Below are 25,878 nucleotides of genomic sequence, written 5' to 3' on the forward strand. Positions count from 1 at the left end.
CCACGAAAAATGCAAACTCAGAGAGTCATTCGCTTGAGTCTGAGCTCTCCCACTCCACTCCTTCCTCTGCACTGTGTAAGTTGAGAGACTCATCTGTTCAGATGATCTCTTGTCTCTCCTCTTCCCTCCCCATCATCTGACAGTAGGACAAAAAAGGTCAATACTGTGGTCTGTCTGATCTATGAATGAGCTTTTCTTAGGGTTTACGAAAGTATGAAGTATATTTTTTTGTTTATTTATTTCTTGGCCACGTTTTATTAATAGTAAAAATATTATCATCAGCTGTAACAGCAGTATAAATAGATATGTATTTGAGAAAGTTGTATCTTGCAGAGGTAGTCTTTGCAGTAGTTTTCAACTTAGAGATAGATTCTACTCTTACCTCTGACTTGGATCCTGAGTAGGGTCTCCAGATTAATTACCTGTTATGTTTATGTGTGGCATCATTTCTTTAGCATCACCATTGATAAACCAGCCTTAAAGCTGCTGTGACAGCTGTTAGCTTGCAGCATTGGTTCATGACAACTGAAGTGTTTCATGCTTTGCTTAGGAGGAGATCTGTGATGACTAGCAAGCAATTAAATGTAAAGGAAGTCTTTGGGGTGAGGAGACTATGTTTGAGCAGTTTAAATATGAGAGGAGAAAGGCATTGGGTTAGTAGCTTGTATATGGATAGAACATAAAAGACCTGGGCAGATGCATTTCTTGTTTATGAATTAACTCAAATTCTTTAGAGTGGAAGGACCTTGTGAGTTGAAACAGGGAATGACTTCCTAGGAACGTAGGTTCTGCTTGCCGGATTCTGATCCTGCATCCTGTGTGTGTTAGGGTAGTTGCACTGGTACAAAGAATGGGCATTTGCACTGGTAAAGGTGAGATCCCGGTGGGCCCTTGGAAACATAGACTGTGTGTAATTGGGCTGAACCTTATCTTAAATTTGAGTGGAATTTTTGGTAGGTACAATTAATTCACGTGAGATCGGAATCAGTCCCTGAGATGATGGGCTGTCTCTGGTCGCAACTGTTGACAGGTAATGTTGAAAGAATAGCTTCATTCCGAGGGAAGAGCAGGATAGTATATATCAATATATAGATGACTATATATCAAACTAGAACTGCAAATACCAACAGCGCAAACTGTACAGAACCTTAAAGAAGAGAGGAAGTCATAGGAAAGACATACAGTTGTAGAACGTTCAAAGCTAGCACATCAGTAACACATGCCATAAGGCTTTTATTCTATGCATAGTATCTATCCCCAGAAAATCTATTATATACTATGTTATATACTATATCTATTATGTTATATAAAACATATATATACATGTATGTTTTCAGATTCAAATGCTAGCAGCCTCACATTTCCGGCTTCATCAGGTAGTTAATAGTGCTAAGACCATTGTTAATATTTAAACATAGATGTGCATTACTAATTTTGTTTCAAACTTAAGAACAAAGGCACCTCAGGTAATACTGCTAGTCTTGAAAAAAGTAGATTATTTTTGTTTCTCTGAAAAAAAAAAAATGGCATAGTGTGTATATACAGTGACATTTTAAGAAAGTGAACAATCCCCTATTTATTCTGTTCGTTCTGTGACTTCAGAAGCAAGCACACTTCTTTGCCTCTTTGTTCCACAAAATAAACTTATCAAAAATCCTGTTAAAAAATGCAGATAGAATTCAGTTTAGGGAACGTGACAATGATCAAATTAAACAGTCATCTGCTGGTTGAGGCAGGAAAAGTATTAGGTGAAACTATTCTGGTAAAGCTACTTGGTGGAGACATGGTGGTACTACTGCATCTGGTAGTTAGCCCACCAACTCAGTTTTGTTTGAATGATTTGAAGATTAGAAATGTAGAATTTGCGAAAACACTAGTAGGCAAAACACCAGAAGTTAACCCAGTATCTGAATATGCACCAGACTTGCTTGTATTTTTTTATTCTGATGCTTCAAATTAACTTCATCCCAATAATAGGAATATTTAATTTTGTTAAATAACTTAAGTTTAGTGACCAAAGAAAGTGTGAAGTCCCCATAACCACACTTGTCCTCAACTTAGTTTTAAAAATGTGTGATTCTGGTGTAATAAAATCTTAGCAATGGCCATGGTATGCTGTGTTTTCTGTAGCTGTGTGTTTAATAGGAATCAGCAGTCCTGTGGCCTGAGAAAATTCAGAAAACCAAAAGTAGTTATTGTCTACCAAGAATAGGATTAATTCAAGTGCAAGTAAAAAGAGCTTAAGTGCTGAGAGAAGACATTAGGAACATGGTAGGCTGTTAGGGTAAAAACCGCTGGTGTGGCTAACAGAAGATGTGTTTGTGCTAACATCGTTTTGAAGTGGACTTTTGTTGGGATAGCTCTAACGATCCGTTTTAGAATACTGATACAGATTATAGAGGTCTCTGCAATACTAATATAAAGAGGCTATTGGAGTTGTGTACATTTGGCAGACTTACATTCACTAGAAAAAAGGTAACTGCTACAAACAACTATAGCAATGAATAATTTTCACTAGCAGTGAGCGCTATGAAAAAATCAGTGAAAATTGATACTGCTGAGACTTTTTTGGTAAACTGCATGGGAGTTACTGGACTTGCCAAAGGCAATGATACAGGCTTAAGTGATTATGATTTTTAAATTGCATCACAGAAGAATTCAAGTCAGTGTGTTTGAAGAGCAAATTGAGAATTTAGAAGAGAAAAATGATACAGTGAAGTCAGACTACAAAGTTTAGGGTGGGAGGTGGTGGGCAGAGGCACGTGCGATTTCTCTATGTCAAAAGTGTCTGGGAAGCGAGAAGGGCTCCAAAGATTAACTAGATGAATACCCGTACCTGACAGCGATTTCGTGACAGCACAGTGGTAAGAAGGTGGGAACCAAAATACTCTACAGCATTAGCTCTGTGCAGTATGAAATTGAATTCACTCTCTGTTTGTTGATGAGTAGCAATTATTGTAATTATTGGTATACGTTATAATTATAAAGAAGAAAAATATTGATTTCTTAGCTGGTAAACTTGATAGGTTTTAATCTGCTGTCACAGACATGGGAAAACAATGATGTAAATGTGGCGTGTTGAGGAAGGATTATCATATAAAGTAAGTCTTGCAGAATAGAACATCACCATTCCAGCCCTAGGTGCTTGAGGTATTGAAGAATATATTTTTAAAGGTAACGCAGTTTTCCTATAAGTAAAATAGGCAAAGGCCACATTTCTCAGAATTATTGTTTGGGGATTATTATTATTATTATTATTATTATCTCAACACATCTCATTGCTTTTTAAAGCTTATTTAAAAGGGAAGAGATGTAGAAGTGAGGGCTATTATTGATTTTCCATTCTAAAACAGTAGTGGACAACAAGATCTCTCTGAATTGGTAGAGTGATTAGGTGGGAGCACAATTTAAATAAAAATGTGCACAGTGGCAAAGCTTGTTAATGTCTCAGTCATCAAGACTTTAAACATCATTTCTTGAGACAGCAGCCAGATGCCATGATTAATGTAACATGTGGAGAAACCATAGTGCAGTATCTTGTAAGTGCAGTGACCATGATACAGCTTTGTTCTGAGACCGTAGATGATTTGTCATTAAAAAATAAACATTTGCCAGCATTTGCCACACAGTATAAATATTAGTATAATTGTATGGTAGCTCCAAGGAGAGAGCATCTTTAGAAAGAATTAATTTCATATAAATAACAAGAAACTATGTAGGGCATATGACAAGTTGCTTATCTTCACATTATGATAAAGGATTAAATAGGAGATGCATTCATTTTGTTTGATCTTTTTTGTGTGTATAGGGTGGAAAAGTGCTAGGATAATTTTTCAGATATTTGCCTACATATCTAATGAATTACATTTTTTTTCATTAGGCAAGTAGTAGGCTTACAGGTTTTCAGAAAGGTGGAAGACAGTTAATAGCCTAAAAAAATTCTGCAAACCGTCCACCCATATCATAATTTGATGAATCGGAGTGAATCTTTGGAATCAGCAGGCACTAGGAAAGAGATATTAAATTTAAGATGACAACTCAGATGTCCTAGTTCATATCGAAGTTTAAGGTTAAGCGATGGGGTGAGAGGTAAGCTCTTATCTTACATGCACTAACTTTTGATAAACTTCTTGAACCATAAGTCCCTGGAGCATGCCTTGTCATCTGAGGATCTAGGTATTTTTTTATGTAGGTCTGAGATTCAATCAGTCACGTATTCATGCATCACCTTCTTTTATTTTCTTCACAGAAATTACTTTCTTGGAATATTTGTGGAATAAATTGTAAAAAAAATTATCAGCAGAGAATTTTCAAATATTGATGTGAAAAGAATGGTTTTGAAAAACATTTTGTGACATTTACTGTGTTCCTCTGCTTCTGGGGTAGCAGTCCGTGCTCAAAAGTTGAATGACATCTGGTACATCCACATAGCCAGAGTTCTTTATACAACACAGGATAAAATTTCTAGTCTCTTCCTCTTTCTTTTCAAACTTTGGTTATTTTCAGAGTATAGAAATAACATTAGTGGCTGTATGCTTTCCATCTAATTGCTGTTTGTTGGGATGATGTTCAGATTAGAAGTGAGGCCAGGTTCCCCCATACTGTGCCATTCAGTTTTAGCAGAGCAATGTCACCTTGATAAGGACTGTACGGTTTTAAAATGATAGCACAATGGGTAGGATTTGTCTCCCCAGATTTAGACGTCCTCCACAATGTAGATACCTATATTTGAGCTAGTTGTCTAGACTGCCTTTAGTCAACGCAAATAGGTCAGATGAGTCACACTTGTCTTAAACACCTATTTTAGGATATGATGAATCGTGCCCTGAAAGTGCTTATTTCTCTCCATTGGCTACAAGGGAGGGGAGTTGAGAGAACAAACTCACTTGTCTATGCTTGTACGTGTCCAAAATGTTATGAGATTAATCCAGTCTGATGTGTAACAAGATATGTAGTTAAGAGTACCGAGTTGAAAGTTTATGAAGAGTTTTTTCCTTGAGAAACAACATGTGAGCAAGTAAGAAGCAGAATCATTTTAATCATCTTTGAGTTCATGTGCTAATCTGTAAGCAGGCTGCCTCATTCTTCTGGAGAGGTGCTTTACTGCTTAGCAGGGATGTCATCCCTATCTCTTTCAAAGCAAACAGTAGTAAGGGGGATGCAGTTCCCCAATTTGGGTATTGTTTGAAAGATGAGAGTGATTTGTCTTTGCTATGGATTTCACAGGCCCTGCTGCAAGTGCTGTCTGCGCTGTCCTTCTTTGATAAGCTATTTCCTGAAAGACCAAAAATACTGGGTTTTTACTTCACTAGTATGATGACTGTTCCTAGGGTTATTTCGCATTAAAAGAGCTATGTCAAAGAACAATAAAAAAGTGTATTCCTATTTCTGTGAGATCAGTGGGGGTAATTAATAACCATTCCAGTATAGTAGTTACATAGTTAATGATCTAGAGTATTGATAACAGTAGAAAGATACTCCAATATCTGAATGAAGCATAAGATGTTTCAGATTATTTTCAGAACAAAAATACTGGTGTCAGTTTTGGAAAAATTCATGGCAATGTGGGGGTCAGTCAGTTACCAAGAATTCTTTTTTTGTGTTTCACAAAACATGAAGTTTCTGGTATGTGTTATTTCTGAAGACTTCATTTTCGCAGCTCATTTTTATTCTACACCTTCTCTCTGCAATTAAAATACGAAAATATCTGTCATTTCTGTGTGATTCTTGTAGATTGAGTTTACAAATGTTGTTTGGGACTACAGGAAGGGAAGAAAATCCCCATAGTTCCCTCAAGAAAAACAGTTTTTGCTGTTGTTTTGTACTTTTTTTTTTTCTGTGTGATACTTGATTTCATTAGCTATGAGACTGCACCTTGTAGATTTTAAGGCATTTATAGTGTTAGATGCTTTTTGAGTAAATGGTGTTCTTACTGAGTGTTCTTTAGATATGAGTGTTAACAGTGGTCTTTAATTATGAAAGATTATCCCCACCCTGTAGCTGAGTGGGGAAAAAAGGTAATGAAATATAGCTAGAGGTTAATAACTCCTTTAAAGTTAACGTATGTACTACAGCAGTGCTGCAGAACTCATTTTAGCCAGTGATAGAAAATGTTCTGGTTTGTTCTGTTCTTCTTATTTGGTCTTTTTATAGCTCTTCTTCGTAATATTTTTGCTTGAACTGCCTTTGTATTAGTCATAGACCTACGCACTTGCCAAAGCAGGGGTCATATTTTTTTGAACTGCTAGTTCTTATTACCTTAACTCACTGAGTCTACAGGGGTGAAGGTTGTATTTAGAGAGTAGGTCTGTGTTCTTTTCTTTAATGTATTTACTTCACCCATATTCTGAGCAGAGAATGTAAAAGCTACCGTCTTTTCCACACAAGTTTGCCGTTTTATGGTAGCTTCCAGCTATACTATCTGCAGTCTTTTTCATTATTAGTTTTCCAGTAAAGTGGCTCAGCACCTTCGACTTCTTTTAACAATATTCTTCCCTCACACCTCAGTTGTTTTAAAAACACCAAATGTATTTTTGCGAAGTAATCCTTTGCTTACAGAGATTATGTAATTTTTATGCCATAGAAAGCCATTGCCATATTCTAAGACGGTGTAGATGGGTCAGGCTTTAATTTTTCAATTGGCTCTTACCACAGCTCTTGGAAAAAGTAGCTGAACCAGTTTTATCAGAATTCCATTACAATTTTTGAGTTTTCCTGCAGTATCTTATTTTTCTCATTTATCAGAAAAACTCTTACATGCGATAAGACGTACATGCCATAGTCCTTGCACTCTGAACACATGATGATATTTTAAAGGGAGAGAAGACGACAGCCGTAATGCATGTAGCTTATAATGGCAAAGAAACTGCGCACTTTGGTTCAGTCTGAGCCTTGCATCACGCTGAGAGAGAGCGTACAGATTTCTGGCCGGCTTTTACCAAAGCTCAAGTACGTTATTCAGGAAGTTCTTACTGCACATCAAATAAAAAGTATAATAGCATAAAATTGCTCCTCTACATCAAACATCATAATTCTGCTAGAATTCAATACAAGCAAAGTTTTCTATTGGATTAAAAAAAAAAAAAAATCGAATGAAAATGGTGATTGTAAGTGACAGTTATCTGGCAGATGGGAACTGGCCAGATGCCTCTTCCCTAATGCCTCATGTATTCGCTTGTTGTCCTTGTGTGGTTTATAAAGTGTATTTAGATGGAAAAAGAAATTGCAGGTTTGGAAGAGCATATGTTACGTGGAGTCCATCAAATTTATAATGAAAATTTGGTAATTTTCTTACCACTTTAATAAACATCAATTATTTCTGTCAGATGTTGTCTGCAATAGCAAGACCTTGTTCCTACCAATATCCATTTCACCTTAGCTCATCTTCAGTGACCTCCCTATTTCTTCCTTTGCGCCAAGGAAAAGCGCAAGTATTTGACTTGATTCGCATGGCCACCAACTCATGGCTGCATTTTCCTTCTTGCTGCTTTCCAGTCTCCTTCCAATGTTCTACTTTTGGTATCCCAGTTCTTCCCTGTCTCCTTTCTCTTCCTTCCTCCCAGGCTAAACCTCTGCTTCCTAGACTATGTATTTATAGGCTGAAATACTTTTGGTCTGTACTTGTACTCTGTCTCTGTGCACCCATACGCATACCTACACAGAAAGTATAAAATGCTGAGATAAAAAAGATCCCCAAAAACAATCAGTAGGAGATTTGTGTAAAATCACAGTGGCTATTTTTTAATTATTTTAATTATTCTTTGATATCAGATGTTACTGAATATTTCATACTGCCTTGTTCTTGACCATCTTTTTCTTTTAATGCTTTCTCTTGCTTTCAAATGAGAAACGGCTGAGAATGAGGCAGGACCTTTGCACACAGGATAAGTAATTTCTGGAACTCCAGCTTCTAAATTACGCTCGCTCTCTCAGTCGCTTTCTGCCAGTGAGATTGCATATCAGATCACTAAATAGGAAGAAATCTGATTTTCTAATAAGCATGTAATTATTTGTGTGTTGCTGAAAGGGAAGAGTAGTGTGGTTGCTTTCATACACAGTTTCACATGGTGCTTGTAATTTTGTAGAAAAATTAAGAAATGACTTGGAAGGCAGATGATTTGGCAACATCTTTCTGTTCCCGACGGCCTGCATTGTGAACTGCAAAGTCTCTCCACAAGTACTGGAAGAACTGACGCTAGTGCTGGAGTTGGACAGTGATTGATTTGAGCCAGTGATACTGCCTTAATCTCCTTTACTTACTTTGCTGGCCTGTAGAGCTTCCTGATGGATGTGTTTTATATTCCAGGTCAGCAGACACAGCTCTGCTAGATGTTAGTACTGCCCAGAGAAACTTCGCTGGAACCATGTTCTGTAATATTAAGTGGCTCCTATCAGAAAGCTTCATGAAAATACATGTTTCACTGCAATTTTGTTTTGGAAGAAAAAACAGGAAAAAGAGCAATTTGGCAAGATGATTCAGTTTCTCCCTTCTGGGGTTGACGTTGAATTATAGCTTGTAATGTAGTACAACATCAAAGGTATGATTGAAGTGCAACATTTTGATTAACCCCAAACAATTTTTTTTAAATGTATGTTAGCAAAAAATTCTGTTCTTATTCAGATTGGAATGAAGTCTCAAAATCTCAAAGATAGAAACCTTTGTCATTCACATTCCTTTAACTCTTACTGTTGAAGGCACGAACAGGTGCCAGTGAGTCAGGTTACCATCCAACTTCATTGAGCTGTTGCACACCATTCATTTAAAACAAAACCAAAACACCTTCATAAGCCTCTGGGTCTGGATCACAGAATGTTGTATAATAGAATATATTCAGGTATTCACTGTCGTTTGCTGTTCCCTGTCAGAATCTGTATAACATGTAAGTTAACTGTGGGCTTATCATGATAAAGCTTGAGAAACAGAAATGACAGATATTAGTGAAAAAGGGGAATATTGCCCATTGTCTCTAGCCAAGTGAAAGTAAAATTACATGTCCATGTGGTTTTGTCTCTTGCATGTGGAAACTACAGTAACTTTGCAGACATTTTCATTACTTACATTGTTACTCAATAGCATGATCTCATGATTTTGTAGCAGCTCATCAGAGATTTTTACCTCATTTCCCACCATCTGATTTAATAGTCTGTAATTTCCTAGTCTTTGATTGGAACGGCTTACCAGATTATTTAATCAAATCCTTTAGTTTAGTTATATGTATATGAGACGTTGCGTGCAAAACTTGTGATTTCCTCACTGCATGAAGTGTGCATATTCTGGATTTCTTTTTGCCAACCTTTTCTATCACTGCACCATAATTTCTTACTCAGCCATCCTACCACTTGGCTTGTGCTGACAATGCCGTGCAAGGTCCTCAGTTTGGTCTGTGTCGTTTAAACATACGACAATGGAGCCATTGTTGATCTGCAGTCAAAACATCTCTTCATTAAAAATCTTTGTTCTTTCCACAATCTTTGTGGAAAAATAAGGCAATTCGTACTTGAAATATTCTTACCCATCATGCTATCTAGTAGTCAGGAGCTACTCACAAAAAACCTTGCTTGACCTTTATATCCACTTTTTTCTCCATCAATCTTTCCTTGCTGGTTTCTTGTTGGTGCTTTTTATCTGAGTATATTAGCTGTGCACTTAGTAAAAGGGATGGTGGAGCATAAAAGAAATGAAAAGGTTCTTTAACACCACGATGCCAGTTCTTGCAGTACAGCATTGGAAACTTGCATTCTGCCTATGGCCTCCAACATTTTCTTTTTGAAGAATGTGAGCTCTCTTAGTACTTTGGTTTTAACATTCCAAGCATATTTGCGTGCATGCGTGTGTTAATAGTCTAGTCCACGTGTAGGAGTGTGCAGGGGAATTAAACCTCTTGCTTGTACAAGAGAGCTACTACAGCCTGGCTGCTTGCATTTATTTTTATTTCAAGCTCGGTCTTCCACATTGATTTTCTGAGGTTTAATAAGGAGTTGGATGTAAGTTAAATCCTTGCAAATGTAACGGTAAAATATCTATCTCTTACCCATTTAGCATTAAATTCACAAAAGTCTGTATTTGAGAGCAGTGCCACTGGTTGAACTTCATCGGCGTAAGGTTGAACTTTACCAAATGATAAATGCACAGGGCAAAAATATAAACGTCTGTTCCTCAAAAAAATTTTTTTAAAGTAGAAGTCAGTTTTCAAAGTAAAGTCCTTATGATTTTCCATCTTGATAAAGTCTCTTAAACTTCGCCCTCCTAGAGTAACTCATGTTAGAAATAACCACACCACTGTGCAGGACTTTGTTTACTCTGCATTGTTTTAGTGTAACTCCTACCAACTTTAACAAATACTGAACTTTGAGCTTATTTCTTGACTGATAGATAAAGGAGAAACTGTTCCACATACTTTTGCCTTTGAAGCATATGCAAACACTGCTTGAGTTTGAATATTCTTACTAGAAATGCATATTCTGCGTGCTGTTTTTAATGTATGACTCTTCTGTTACTATTTAGCATTTATTATTATTAGTTAGTAGATGTAGCATAATATTGACAAATGATCTAATTGAGATTTATTGTAATGTAGATGCGTTCGGCATTTTACAAGCAAAGGATAGGCACAATCACAGAAGTCAGAGCTGAAAGACACCGTGTGGTGATTAGACCTGTGTGGATGTGCGTGCATTGTGTGTAATCCGCAAGCTTTGCACCAGAGGATCTTGATTATAGGCTTAAGGCCTAAATTCCTCTTTGCTTAAATGCACACATTTGGCCAAAGCGAACACTAAGTGTTACAAAGATTCCTGAAAATCAGCATTAGTCACTTGAAAGGTAAAGGCCCCATGTGTATATGAAACATTAGTGTTGCTTGTAAAACAATAATCAGTTGTCTTTAATTTGAAGTTAAGAGTTGGGGTTTGGGTTTGTGTTCGGTTTTGTTTACCTTTTTGAACAGCAGATCCTTCAGTGAAGGAAAGATGATTAGAAGCTTGATAGGAAAGTGGATTGATCTTGACATGTGTTTAATTTCCTCATGAATCCAGGAGTACACTGAAGCCAAAACAGTGTCAAGCAGCAATATAACATGTCCTTTGGTCATAGAAAAGGAAGAGAAATGGCTGTTGCACCAGCTGAGGAATGACAGAATACCTTTGTTACTGCTGTTCTTCTGACAGCCTTTCAGCTGTCACCTTCCATTTTGCCTTCCATTTTAAGAGTAGTATTTGTATCTTTCTCTAGCTCGTAAGCAGGAGATTATCAAGGTTACTGAGCAGTTGATTGAAGCTATCAACAATGGAGACTTTGAAGCTTACACGTAAGTTTTCTCATTTAAGAGTGAGTGAGGAGAGTTGATGTATTTGACACTGTAAATGTAAATATGCATATTTATATAGAAGCGTGTGTGTTTGTATTCGTGTATTATTGAAGTTTATCCTCAGATGCCCCCAAGAAACACCACATATCCTCATTGCTGCTTTGCCCTGGCTTTACACGAGCCTGGTTGCCAATTTCAGAGGAGCTGCTAGTGTAAGTCCAATGTACTACTCTGCTGAGACAGGAGCATAATCCTGATGCAAAATATGCAGCGATCTCTCTTGTCGTACGAAAAGTAAAGTCATATTTGTGATATAGAATCAAGAAAACAGTAGAAGCCTCTTTCAGCAGAAAAATTTGATTGTATGTAGAGATTGATACTGGCTGGAATCTCATTTGTACTTCAGAGCGTGAAAGACCATGTGGAGTTTAGGTTCAACCAGCCTCTACTGAGCACTGTGCAAGATTTTGCTGGGGGAAAGCGGATCAATTTCTCTCTCAGCTTTTCTCTGCAAAGACACAATTCTGTCACTGCTTCTCCTCTTTTCTTTTCCTACCTAAAAAAAGGAAAAAAAAAAAAAAAAAGACCCTTCTCAGCATTTCTTTTGGTCTCTTGTGTTTCTCTGAGTGGATTCTGTCCTGTTGCAGCATGAGCCTCACAGTTCAACAGTGACACTGCTCACCCTGTTTAAAGACTTGGCAGCACTAAACTTTAGTTTGGTATGATCACATTAAAACCTTTGTTGTACAAATGTCAAGTGGAAACTTATTCCAAATTCTTGTCTAAATTTTGTCAGTTAAAAAAAAATCTTGCTTACATAATGATGTGAGACATAAATAATATCCTCTGAATTGCACAGAACCAGTTTTCAGAGTCACAAGTAAAAATCCCTACTTGTAATACCATTGACTTGTGGGGCCTTCTTTGGCAGCCTTTTTTTTGGTCAAAAGATGATTTATATGAAATCCAGTCCACCTAAATTAAGCTGCCAAATTTACTAATCTAGGTGAAATCAGAACTCCATTACTTTCCCCCATTTAATTCTGTTCTTTTCCAGTGTGATGGCACAGGTAGGTAACATGTCTGATGGGAATGAAGGAAACATTTACAAAGTAATCTCTCCAAAGTTGTGTTACATAACTGCATGTGTTTATTATGGAATTTCCTCTTTTCCACAGAAAAATCTGTGATCCAGGCCTTACATCTTTTGAACCTGAAGCTTTGGGTAATCTAGTAGAAGGGATGGACTTTCATCGGTTTTACTTTGAAAATGGTAAACATTCCTTTCTCATCTCTGTGAATCTTCATCTGTTCCTTGTGATTGTGTTTCTCTGGTCTAATTAGTGTTTTGGTTTGGGAGTTAATTGATTTGGGCAGGGGAAGGGAATATTTTTTTTTTTCAGAGTTCTGCTATATGTGGTTTTCTGTGTTTCTGCTGCACTCAGTCACACATCACAGGGCACCTTGGATAGCAGAGGAAAGTTTCAGGTATTTAGAAAGAGAAAGTCAAGATGTATAAAAGAAAAAACACACCATAGATGAGTAAGTCTCATACTTGTTTTTTCCATTGGGGAAAAGCGAAAATCTTGCTGTGAGTATACTTAAAAGAAAGGTCACTAAATCGTGTGATTACAGTGATTGCAACTAGCAGCACTTCCAATGAGTATGTGGTGTGTTGGGGAAGACATTGTAGTCACTCACTGCACACTGCTAAGGACCTGATCAGCTGTCTTTTTTATATTGGGGGGAGTGTATATGTTTGAAAATATCAGTATATATAATATATATATTACAGTCACGTCAGCTATAAGAGAGAAAAATTACCCATAGAGTGGATTTAATAACGTTTTGGAGGATCATGTAATATAGGTATCCATTTTAGAGCAGACTTGACTCAAAAGGAAATAAAATATTGTAAAGGAAGGTATGATCTTATCCAGTAATTTGTGAGAAATGTCTGAGTGTAAAATGGGATTATTATATTCTAAATTCCCTTCCATCTCCAAAACAGCATTTTCTATGTTTTTCCTTAAAATGTTTCCTTTAGTTTTCATAGATATGAGCACTTAAAAGTTAAAATAGCACTTAATGAGTTAAAAGCTGGATTATTCTAACTGAAAATATTAAGTACCAATGCCATTAGACACAGCAGTGAAACTGAAGTGTTGGGGAAACTCAATTAGGAAACTCAAGATGGTGGCCCCCACTTTCTTTAATCCATGTATATACATGGAACAAATAATATGGACTATTAAACATTTGATTGGTTTCCTTATAGGAAAGGGGAAGACATACATTATGCTATGACTGTGCTCATTTCTACAATGTACTTGAGCTAGTTCTCAGTCGTGATTATCAGTAAACAATAATTACCACCTTGTATCTGCTAAGCTTGAGATTTTCATTTCATCAAGTGGGGTGAGAGGAGTTATTTTGGCTTACGTACAGAAAATTTCATTTATCCTCTGTGTGTGTGTGTTTGTTTCCTAGCTTTATCCAAAAGTAATAAGCCAATCCACACCATTATCCTCAATCCTCATGTCCACCTTGTGGGAGACGATGCTGCTTGCATTGCATATATACGGCTCACACAGTACATGGATGGAAGTGGGATGCCAAAGACTATGCAGTCAGAGGAAACGCGGGTCTGGCACCGTCGTGATGGGAAATGGCAGAATGTTCATTTTCACCGTTCAGGGTCACCAACAGTACCTATCAAGTAAGGAACCATTCAGACCACAAGTTTAAACTATGTAGGTCAGACCAGATAGTCTAACAGCTGCTTTTGGCCTTAAAAACTATGAAACCGTCCTCTTGATAGTATAATTTCTTGTGGTCATTTATGAAGTGTGTATTATATTCAGTAGTGTGCATATAGTATTGGTGCAAATATTTTTAAAATAATGCTTTTTTTGTTGTTGTTCCCAACTGTGATGCCCACTGATCCAACTCAGTCCCTGAACTGACAGCCTGAAGAGCAGAAGAGTGTTTTATTGCAGATAAGGCTTGATACAAGTAACACAAAATAGGATTGGAAAACCTGAAGTAGAATTCCAGGAAAACCTGAAAAAAATGAAAAGTGATAGGATACACGGAACTGTTAGAGCTGACTGGAAAGTTTCAAGGAAAAAAGTATTAATGTTCTGAAAAACAGAAGTTTGACTAATACTTGTTGTGATTTCCAGCCACCTCTACTTACTCAGGCCTAGTTATATTCGCTGCAAGTTGATTTTGAGCCAGTTTACATATTTAGTTTGTAAATTAAGTCATACAAGTACCTATCACATTCTTAACTCTTCTCCCATACTCTCTTTGCTTAACTGCTGAATAGTCACTGTCTGATAGTTGTGACATCTATGCGGGTAAGCCTCAGATCTCTCCCGTTACCATTTTTCTCTGTTGTTCATTTGGACATCTCTGCATGCCCTGTCATACCCTCAGAGTCATGCCATGACTCAACGCGTGCAGACCTGAATTCCTTAAGCCAGATCTTCAGCAGCGTAAATGACAGCACACTCATCATTGCCATAAGAAGATAGTGAGTCACGGCTTCTTCAGAGGTTCTGCTCAAGTCCTTTGCTTTTCTTCTGCTTGCAGCCTTCGCTAATGCTGCTGTGTCCCTCAGAGCCCAACCTCGCTGACTTCTGGCTTAGGTTAGGCTGTTTCAAAATTAGGCAGCACTGGTATAGGCCTTGATTTCCTCGGGTGCAAGCACTTTGTGTAGGATATAATTACATTTGTGTGAGGTGTCTTAATGTGGATAGTGGCTGAATTTCCTGGAGTGGATGTTAAGAGCTTAGATTTCATCCCTCGAAGTTCATCATGTCCCATATTTTACTTCTTGCAACACTGTTCTCCCATATGAAATAATACTTGATAAAGTAAGGAATATGATAGAATGAAGTGTTAAACTTTAGTGGGGATTAATTTTTTTTTTTTTTAATTTAGGAAAAAAGTAATTTGATTACTTAGGGATAACTATTATATTTTATTTAAAAATGTGAATCCAGTGGGAGCAGGAACCATGTCATCCTTTTTTTTTTCACATTCCAGCTGCACAGCCAGTGTTTAAACAGATAATATTGAAAGAGTAGTTACATTTTCTTGAAATGCAGAGTTATGTGGATTTTTGATGTTTTCATACAGGAGTGTTTTGTCAAGGGATGTGTAGGGCCAGAAAGCATAAGTGACACAGGCTCACCTGTCCCAGTGCACCCTGGACAGTAAGTGTTTATAGCAGAATGACATGAATGGGACTAAAGAATTATTTCATCTTTTCCTTTGGTTTTTTTTTTTTCCCTCCATTTTTTTGAGAAGGATTGGGGGTGGGGGGAGTGTGTCAAACTTTTTTTTACTTAACCATATTTATAGGAAGCAATCCTAAAGAGAAAAGGTAATTTATGACACTCAGACACCAAAACCAAAAGGCAACAAAATAACCGTCTTACTACTATTTTCATGAAAGATTACAGAATTTGCCCAATAATTCCTGTAATAATGATTTTGGTAATACGTTAGAGAGAGATACTAAATAGCTTCTACAGCTGCTTCTTTTTGAGGTACAGTGTTGTAACGGGAGCCTCAGCACTTAGTTCACGTAACGTGTACATGCGTGATGGGCTGCTGTGTGCTGTGACACGTACTGCTCCTACAAACACTCGCCAGAGGTAGTTTCTCTGGAATATAAGGGGCCTGCACTAGCTGCCACAGAGCAACTCCTGACCGTTCAGACCGCACCTCTGAAGGGAATGCAGGTGTACATACAGATCTGAGATTTGCCCCTCAGAAGCAGTGTCAGTATTTAGGACTTGTGTAATGTCAGTGCTTTACAGCTGCTGGTGCTCTCTAAGAAAGGTAAGGATTTCTGGCACTGCTAAGGATGGAAGGAGAAGAAGCCGAGAGGTAGTTTTTCTGAGGCTGCAGGGTTTTGTCTATGTCAGTGGGTGTTCTGAGCCTGTGGGGTCAGACAGAGGAGATCTCAGGATTGTGAGAGGGTATCCAACCTGAAGAGGTCACAGAAGAGCAGTAGCATGGCTAAGGCTTAAGGAGAGATGCTCTGAGATTGCAACGTAGCCCTAGATATGTAGCCCCTATGTAGCGACAGCAACAATATCACATAAATCCCTTACCTAACCCTCATCTTGAATTCAGAGGGGGTTTTTTGGACTTGCTCGTATCACTGTTCTAAAATATCATTGGTCTGATGGTTAGAAACCTTACTTTCCAGTCGAAATTTTAGTCATGTTCAATGTATCCTTGATTATTCTTATTTCATCGTTGTCCTCCTAAAATGGGCATAGATACGGAGACATGAGCTGTTTTATATGAAGGCTGATTAGGTCACTTCCCACTTTCTATTTTTGTAGGGTAAATAAACAATGCTAACTTGGTTGGCTTTTTTGGATAGGATCTCTACTTTCCTGGCTACCTTAATAGCTCTTCACTGTCTTTTTTGGTTTGAGGTTTGTCTTTTCATTAGCTTAGGTGCTTCTGAAATACCGTATACAATTGTGGTCAGGGCTTTATTTAACTTCGCAATGCCTTTCTTTTCCCTGTTGAGAATGCCACACCTGCTGTGTTCTGGCATGATTTTTGCACTTTTGTCATCTACGTCACATCAGTAGATCATTTAAGACAGCCATGTATTTATCCTCAGCTGTCATTTCCAAGCAATGAGTATATAGACACCTTTGCTGAGCATGCAGCTTTGTACTCCCTACTATTACATGTAACATTTCTGGATTACCCAGCCCTCAAGATTAATTGGTTCTTGTTGCACAATACTCCTGTTTTCCTTTGTATTTATAGTGCCTTCCACCTAAGTGTAAGTATACTACATGAGATCATTCCTACTGCCTGTGCTCAGGTCATTGGCAAAGACTAGTGAGTCTCCTCTAGGCTGATAGTTCCCCATTCAGCCCAAGCATTATTGTTTTTCTTCTAGTTATTTTACATATTCTTTCTTTAATCCCCATCTTCTCAAGTTTAACTGGTAGATTCCCATGTAGCGCCACGCTAGAACTCGCCTGCTGTAACCCTTCCTGACTGTCTTTTAGACTGCCTTGAACTTCACCTTCACTTTTCCCGGTCAGAGCGGCAGTGTACCGATAACTCCATTTTGAAAACCTACAGATTTGGAAAACTACAAATTTAATTAAAGTATTATTCTAGATTATCCTTCCTTTCTTTTCTCGTATTCAAAATTTATACAGTTTACAGCTATTTATTTAATTATTACCAATACATAGTAGTTAATAATGGCACTTTCATAATAAAAAAATATCTTACACATAATGTCTGAAGAGGAATTTCAAATCCAATAAACTTGCAAAAGCAATTATAGCTGTGACCTGCTTTTGCAAACATAGTATCCTAGATTATGTCAAATCAGTTGCTGCAAGCACAGTAGCTTATTTGTTTTCAGGACTACAGTAAGGAGTGTGCATACATCTAAGGACAGAACTGAGCTCTTTGGGAGCTATAGATATATGGAAATGCTTCCTTACGGCAGATAATTTATTTGGAAAAGAATATGAGCACAAAAGTATATTTAGTTTATAAGTAAATTTTATTTGTAGTTTTTGCTGTGAGTCAGATAAGACAAACTTTGGTTTCTGTCTTATCCATTGTTTCTCTCTGGGTAATATGACTGATGGTAGGAAATTTTTCTTTGTATTCTTGGTTCTTAAGAACTTGTGCTGATGTGTTTCTGCAGAACTGTCTCTGCATACACACAGAGAGTGGACCTGCATGATACAGGCAGTCAAAGGGCTATTGGACCTTAAACTGACTCCCAAACCTAAATTCAGACCCGAGGCTCCTAGGCTTATATTGCCTCACTTATCACACCTTGCACCTTCTTATACTTTCATTAGTTAAATACCAAACAGCAGGAAGACTTAGTAAAGACTTTGTTCTGTGTTTGTACAGTGCCTAGCACAGCGGGATCCCAATCATGACTTCGGCCCCTAGATGCTACGGTAATACAAATGATATTATAAGCTGATTTAGTTAACTACTTGCTTACACATTACTTTTCTTTCGTTTCTCTTTGCATACGGCTCTAGCATGTCTTGCATGTAAATGATATCTGATTCTTCCTTGTTACTTGGTTCAATTTTTGTATGAGAATCTCAGTCTGTGGCAGTGTCTGTAATGTACATGCTGAAGAAGTAAGTTAAACTCAGAGATTCACATCTGAATTCTGCCCTCGCTCCTTTAAGAAATTGGTTAAGGCACTTTGGCTTCCTGCCTCAGTTTCCTTTTTTATTTTAACAGCCTCTCTGGCATGTTGTAAAGATGGAAAATGTCTGTAAAGTGGTTTGGAAAATAAAAGAATGCTTTGCCTGAGCGTTCAGGGTTTTTTTTTTCCCCTTGGTTTTCTTCACGATATTGTGTTAAATGATCTTGAGAAGACGTTTTTTTTAATAGTACTGGCTAACACTTGAGCATGTATTGTTATCTGGTGGTGATGTTATTTCAGTAATGGCAATCTGTTTTGTTTTTTTTTCTCCTTCCTCCTAGCTAAAAATATCAGCGGTGCCGCTCTTGCATTTTCTGTACCCAACGCACCTGGTTGATTACCATCTTCGCCATCCCGTTCTCTTCATGCATGTTTCTGAGTGCATGAAGTTGTGAAGGTTCTTCATGTAACACATTTGTGATGCACCATGTTGCTGTATATTCCATCTGTACACTGTTAACATTTCGATGAAGGTGATGTTCCATGCAAATAGAGAATAACAAGGCATAAAAGACAAAAAAAAAAAGTTGATGGACAGCAGTAGATACAGAATACATTTGTCACTTTCTCCATTTATGCCAAGTTTTGACAGACAACTTTAAAAACTATCCTGTTTATTAAAAAAAAAAAAGAAAAAAAAAGAAAAAGTACATTTTACCCTCTTTTTTTAAGAACTGGTTTTTGACTCCTCCTTGTTCCCTGAGTCCCAGGATTTTGCTTTGGTTCTGGTAGGAATGGTCAGGATTTCTGCTGGCAGCTCCGTTACTGTAAAACAGATTTTTATTACAGCATGTAGATGGACGAAATCACTGATAAATGTGGAAGTGATAATATCTTGGCTTTGTACCAGCTGAAGCATTCGTAGTTTATTAGTCTGTGTAAACTGGAAAAATCTCATCATTTACTGGCTTGGTCACTTCAGAATTAACTGTCAGTGTTCTGGTGAGCCAGCAGCTTCTTTTTCTCTTTTGAGTCTTTACCTTTGCTTTCTTATTATGCTAATTGAAAATTTCTGTTGGATGATTGAGCAAAACTAAAAGTTGTAAGGAACTAAGTGATGATTGAGGGGCAGTTTTTGAGGATTAAAATGGAAGAAGAGAGAAAGATAGATTTTTATCGCATTTAGAGTGTACTGTAAATTTTTTAAGGAGACTTTAAAAAATATAAAATTTTGGTTAAGCTATAGACCAGTTGTGTGGTTAATATACTCAAGAAACATTAGGCCTTAAAAGCTTAGTATGAAGAGTTTACTTACTTTGCACTGCTGCTGTTGCTCCTCTGGAAATGTATTATGGATACACCAGTTTTCTAATAAGATGCTAACATTTTACCACAGATTTGTTTCTCCCCCTTCTTTCCCCTCAATCTGCTCTTGGTTTCTTAAAATCCTCACGCAGCGTACAGTATCAAGGACAGCAGTCTTTGCAGCATTACCAACTTGGTTTGGCCCTTGATCCGTTGCTGCGAACGCCTGTACGCTGCGTGGGGGATGCTCTCAGTGTCAGTTCAGAACACAAACTTTGTAACAGGGACTATTTTTGCTTCCCTTATGTTGCTGTGAAGATACATCCTTGCAAGCATTTAGGTTTATTCCCTTCCATTTTTAACAGAAAAATACAGGGATCGTTTTTTTGGGTTTTTTTCATTTGTTAATTGTTCTGTTACCAACAGGGCTAACTGTTTTCTGCAGCGCTGTATAGTGCATGATATCTCAATGTCCTTTTTAGCGGTTAAAAATTTACAACTCGGCAGCCTGAAGTTTTTAAAATGGGAAAGCTTCCCTAATTTGTATCATTTCACCTTTCTGTGTTGATTACTAATCAAAAGCAGTTCTTAAACATTTTGATGTTGTTACTAGTGGATGTATGGTAGATGGATTTAAGCTTCTCTGATAATTACTACATGATTTTAAACTATATATATTTAAAATAAGCATCTACAATAAATGTGTTGAGCCATATTAACCTGCCAATGGGATCTGTGAAAAAAGTAATGGCCTCATTTTTTTTTTTCTCATTAATTTCTTTACTTTTTTTGTGAAGCGGCTATAAGTGGCATAACTGTATTTAAAATTAACAAATTAGGTGTAGGGTGTTTTTTTTATACTTCTAACATAGCATGTGGTGTTGACGTATTACTGTAGACCAAGTTTGTCTTCCACACCAAGACGTGAGGAAATTGTGCTTTGTTCTCTCCACCACAATTGAATGATACACTTCTGTCATTTTGGAACACTGCAGTTTACCATGGGACACAGTGTACATATTTCTTGCCATAATGGTAAATGATTGATATATTTAAGGATTAATAAATTTGTGATTTCTGCTGACATTGTGCTTGTGTTTTAATTTCCCAATTGTGATTTTTACATTGGAAAATGCGTAGTGTCTATTTGAATTAAGAAGTCAGAGACACAGATGCAGTTTCTTACGAGCCGAATTTGCAGCGTGAAAACATGAGTGTTTGCTTTCATGACTTGTCTTTTGGTTAGTTCTTAACTGCCTTTCCTGAGGACCTGATTGTACATCGTTTATGCTGTACTTTGTTGATAGATTTTGCACATATCTTGTATTTGTAGGTCCATATTTAGAAATGTTTTAGATAGTTGCACATTTCCGTAGCTGCCTTACTGTGTTTCATATGCTCAGCCTGTAACAGAAGATGCTGGATGAGCAGTTACTGTATGTCTAGCGTTGCAGATCATAAAATGCATTAAAGTCTGTAAATGATTAGCATTTAGAATAATGTACCAGTTTGAAAGCTTTCATATATGTCTCTAGTGATTTTAAGCTCTCTTATCCTATGCTGAGCCACAACTGAGAACCCTCCTTTATACCAGCAGAAAAGAAAGACCGAGGGGGCGGAGGAGAGGAGACAACTTCCAGCTTTCAAGGGTCGTGAAATGCAGAGCCGGACCATTTCTCTGGTTCTGTGCCAGGGGCAGCGTAGTTGGGAGCCAGAGCTGTAGCAGCGACGTTGGTGTGGCAGTGACCCAGGAGTACCGCCTGTCGAAGGAGCGAGAGCGTATTCCTGGGTTTGTGAACATTTCAGTGCTTCCTTTTGGGTGGCATTTTGCTGTGTATTTGTAAACAAAAAGAAAAATAGTTAGGAGAGAACTCAGAGGTTTGGAACGTTTCGGTAAACCCCAGAGGAAGCAAAAGTGGTTTAGTCTGTTGGGAGGTTTTATATTTTGTCATGTCACTTCTACCTACTTTGTTTACTCATTTTTTCCACTAAATGCTATTCCAGAAATCAGTTTGACTTACATTTTAACTGTGCGCCTGCAGTAAGCTGTTTGACAGCACTGGAATTGCTACTAATTTCAGGTATGTGGAGAAGAAGAGAGATCAGTGTATAAAGGATAATGATGAGGAGGGAGGTGGGGAGAATACGTTTGCTAAATATCAGGTTGAAGGGATGAGGGGTTTGGGTTTTTTTGTTGTTGTTGTGGATGTCCTTTTATGGCACAGATGTTTTAATATGCTGCCTCCTGCTGGCTTTTTGTAATGATGGTTTCTACTTAGGCATGCACAAGAAGATGCTATTTGTTCTGAGCAGAAAGGAACCCAATGCTTTCATGCATTCAATTTTTAATGTGAGTAAGGAGCACCGAATATTTCAGAGGCTGAAAATGTCCATTTGCTGGATCTTGAATATACGCGATGCACATACCTGGAGGAATCAGATTGGTTCCGTTTTCTAAAAATGGGCTCCCAGGACACAGTTAAGAAAAGAAACATCTGTCTCCTAGAGTTGTATACTAAATCTAGAGTTCATTGTGTCAAAGATTAACTTTACTATTTCTTCAGTGTACTATTAATCCTTTGTAATGTATCGTCTCCCTGGACTGTGTGCTTGCAGAAAACAGAATTACTTTTTACTTCTCAGGGGTTTTCTTTCTTTCTTCTTAAATTTGTACGTACTTTATAAACTCCTCTTAAGAAAAGACCATTAGTCAAAAATTAGCTGTATTAGTTGGACAATTGATCCAAATTGCTTCCGGAGATTCAGCTTTTTTCTTCCTAACAAATTATTGATAAAATACAGACAGCTGTGGGTGAATGGGTTAAAAGTTCAGTGCTGCAAGGCCCAACTGCTAAATGTCTGGTTCCTGCAAGGAAAGAGCCGCTGTAGCAGAGGCGTGACATGCCTGTACAGGAGTATGGGGAGGTTTTGATCCCCATGAGAAGGACGACTTACCTATTCTGAGGACTGTCTATGCCTCGGATGAAAGGAATCCTACGTATGGCAGATTAGAAGCCTTTCTTCTCTTCTCCTCCCTCTCTTACACAGATACCCGTGGCTGAGCAGAACAAGTTGCAGGAGCTGCTTCCAAGACAGCATGCCTGTAAAATGAGTAGAAAGCAGCAATTCTGCATGCTGGTATGCTGCAGAACAGCAGCACAAGGCTGCTTATTTCCAGCATGTTCTTGTCCAGACTCTGAGCCCAGGCGAAAGGCACTGCAGACAGTAAGTTTGAGGAGGAGGAGAACATTTAATCACAGAGTGTGAGGGGAGGAGAGTCAATGCAAAAAAGACAAGCTGATAGAAAACAGGGTTTACAAGGTGAAGAGAGAGGAGAGCAGTATTTCGGTATTTACAGAAATGTCACATTCTTTCTTTAAAGATGTTGCCAGAATCCAGCTATGGGGCTGGACCATCTTATGAACTAACTAGAAATTTGTCCCATATAACCTTTTTCATCATAATGACCTCTAATTAGTTAACAAAGTTAGATAGTTGAATGTGGCAAGTGGTTGGGACAAGGTTGTTTCCCTTAAAATAGCAAGGGCTGAGTCTGCGTGACCACAGAATATCCTCTGAAAAGTTGCATTAAATTTCAGTGTGGAATTTATCAGGAATGTGACACACCTCATGACAGCTAAGGGGCTAGGTCTTCTAGTTCCTCACTTCTGCTATTCCATGAGCTCAGCTCATAGTGGAAAGATGCTGTCTCATGGTAGGGCAGAAGAAACAGTAGCGTGTACCACCAGGTTCCCTGCTCACTGTCAGGTATTTTCCAGTGTCCTAGCAAACTGGTACAGCCAGAGAGGGGAGCGAAGTTTATTAGTAAACTGTCTGCTGCATTGAGAGAAGGTTCATGGCAAACAAATAACCCTGAGCTGGGAAGAAAGAGACCACTCCGCTCTTTCACCACTCCTTTTCCCACCCTTCTCAGGCATTCAGTGTTGGCTCTCTGAGAAGACAGCTGCCCAGGACCAAGGTGGTGACAGTCACAGATCGTTAAGTAACACATGTAGTCAAGGGACCATACTAGCAAGCAGCCAGCCTGATAGTGGAGGTAAGAGCACATGTTTGTGTACCTAACAACTCATTTTATAAGCAAAGTTATTGCTGAACATTGGTACCTAAATAGAAGTCAAACTCTTAGTAAGGATGGAGAAGAGAGTACTCCCAAGCGCACACCTCTGTCACATTTACAGCAAAACATCAACTTAAACACAATATAAAACTGTTGCCCTGTCCTGTGCCCTGGAATGAGGGTAAGTACCAGAGCAAGAAGCAAGAGTTCAGCTCCAGGACTGATGGCAGGATTAAGGGTGCTTACAGTTTCAGTGGACAAAAAGTAAGTACATTAGCACATTCATCAAGGAAGATGTTCGTGGACTACTAAGCTGTTGCCTCCCTTGCACAAGTCATTTGGTGGGATTATCCTAGAATGAAGCAACTGCAAAGATCAGATGTCAATATTGCATAGACATAGTGATGTTACCTCAAGTACTGGTGGTAGTGCCTACTGCCCCATTTTTAGCTTGTGTTCTTTTCTGGTTGATGTATACATGTGCTTCCCATGGTGACTTTCTGAATCTGGCAGTCACTCCTTCAAACACAGTGTACCACAGGATTCCCAGAGAAATCCCAGCATGCTCTGCTAGGTGATGGATCTGCTGAGGGTTTCATGGAATAGAAGCAAAGATGATGGGAGCCCCAGAGGCTGGTGTAGGAAGCAGCTGATGATCTGTGCTACTGTTACTTGCAAAGTGACAGAGGATATTACCGGCAAGGAGCATTGCTGTGATGGGTGTCACAGAAACTCTGAATTGTGCCTGGAGTGAAACAGTTTGAACTGAGTTTCACAAAACCCCAGTGTAAGGACTGGTAGACACTGGGTGAGATTTGGCACTTGAGCTCTCCCTGGTGCTCCATGTATCCCTGGAACATGCCTTCACCTTGCCCATCACCAGTGTCCTTCAGCTCTGCAGGCCTGTCCTTCCTACCCTGAGTAGTCTCCTTCTTTTCTGTGATACCTTATTAACCCATCTGTCCCTGAACTATCAGTGTCCTGTTTTAACAGGATTCCCTTCTAATTGCTCTCCTTGCACATCTTCTGTGCTGTGTTTTGTTTGAGCTTTATTTCTTTCCCTTGTCAGAAAATCTCTGTCTTGAACTCAGTTTGCACCCTCTCACTGTACATTTCCTTGTGCCCCCATGTTTGTTTTCTGAGGCTTGTAGGTGATGCCTCTGCTTCTTAGTACCCTGAAGCAGGGATTCATGAAGATCAGGAGCTTGGTGTGTTCTCAGCACCCTTATTTGGTTCAGTTCCTCTGGCAAAATGGGCATCTGAACATCTACTCCCTGGCCTGAGCCAGAGATTTAGCTGAGAGCATGGCTACCCTGCTTTTCAGCTGTGAGTGCTGCTGGTCATACACTGAAATGAAATCGTAAGTGCCTTGGACACTTCAAAAATGATGAAATGTAGGCACTACTACAGAAGGGGTAAGAGTCATGCGGCGGTTTTACAATCACAGGTTTGGGTGTAGCTCCTGTTCTTGCTTCAGCTTCCAGGGGCATTGCTAAGGGATGTAGCTTTTATTTTTCCTCGTGTAGGAATTCCTGTTAGAAGGGCTGCCTGACAGCTCGTCTGGAGCAGAGCAGGTTTTCCTTGGGATGCAGTTAGTGGGCTGCCATTTGGCTTTGCTGGAAGAGCCTAAATGCTGAATTCCCATTTTGTTTCAAAGGTCTGGTCTCCAGAGACTCTGGCATACTCAAATGTTGCTGCTCACGTTGCAGTCTTACATTTTTCTCCTTTTTCTCCAGGACAATGCTATTTCAAAAGGTGCCTCCTGTCCCCACCCAGATACTTATTTCCACTTTTGATCACAGTTAAAAGCTGGATTTTTTAAAATAGATGGTTTTTTAAGATCATTTTACTGATCTAGTTTTGCAAGGTTATCTGACAAGAGGTTGCATCAGCATAACAAAGGAGTTATATAGAAGAAGTTTTGGGTGGGGAAGGATAGGATTCTTAAACCAGTTTTACCACTGGAGAAGATGTATATCCAATTATTTCTTAAGTAATTGAATGCA

General features: G+C 38.4%; 1 protein-coding gene across 1 annotated transcript in view; it reads left to right on the plus strand.

The window, feature by feature from the left end:
• CAMK2D (calcium/calmodulin-dependent protein kinase II delta) overlaps nt 1-19,167 on the plus strand; it is a 52,165-nt gene extending 32,998 nt beyond the window's left edge. Inside the window, exons 12-16 of the mRNA XM_009695478.1 lie at nt 11,231-11,306; nt 12,485-12,579; nt 13,797-14,025; nt 18,237-18,286; nt 18,831-19,167. Coding sequence (XP_009693780.1) covers nt 11,231-11,306; nt 12,485-12,579; nt 13,797-14,025; nt 18,237-18,243 — 407 coding nt within the window. The 3' untranslated portion in view covers nt 18,244-18,286; nt 18,831-19,167. The remainder of the gene's footprint in view (nt 1-11,230; nt 11,307-12,484; nt 12,580-13,796; nt 14,026-18,236; nt 18,287-18,830) is intronic.
• The last annotated feature ends 6,711 nt before the right edge of the window (nt 19,168-25,878 follow it).

This window comes from Cariama cristata, unplaced genomic scaffold, assembly GCF_000690535.1.
Source record: "Cariama cristata isolate BGI_N322 unplaced genomic scaffold, ASM69053v1 scaffold1602, whole genome shotgun sequence".
Taxonomy (NCBI): domain Eukaryota; kingdom Metazoa; phylum Chordata; class Aves; order Cariamiformes; family Cariamidae; genus Cariama; species Cariama cristata.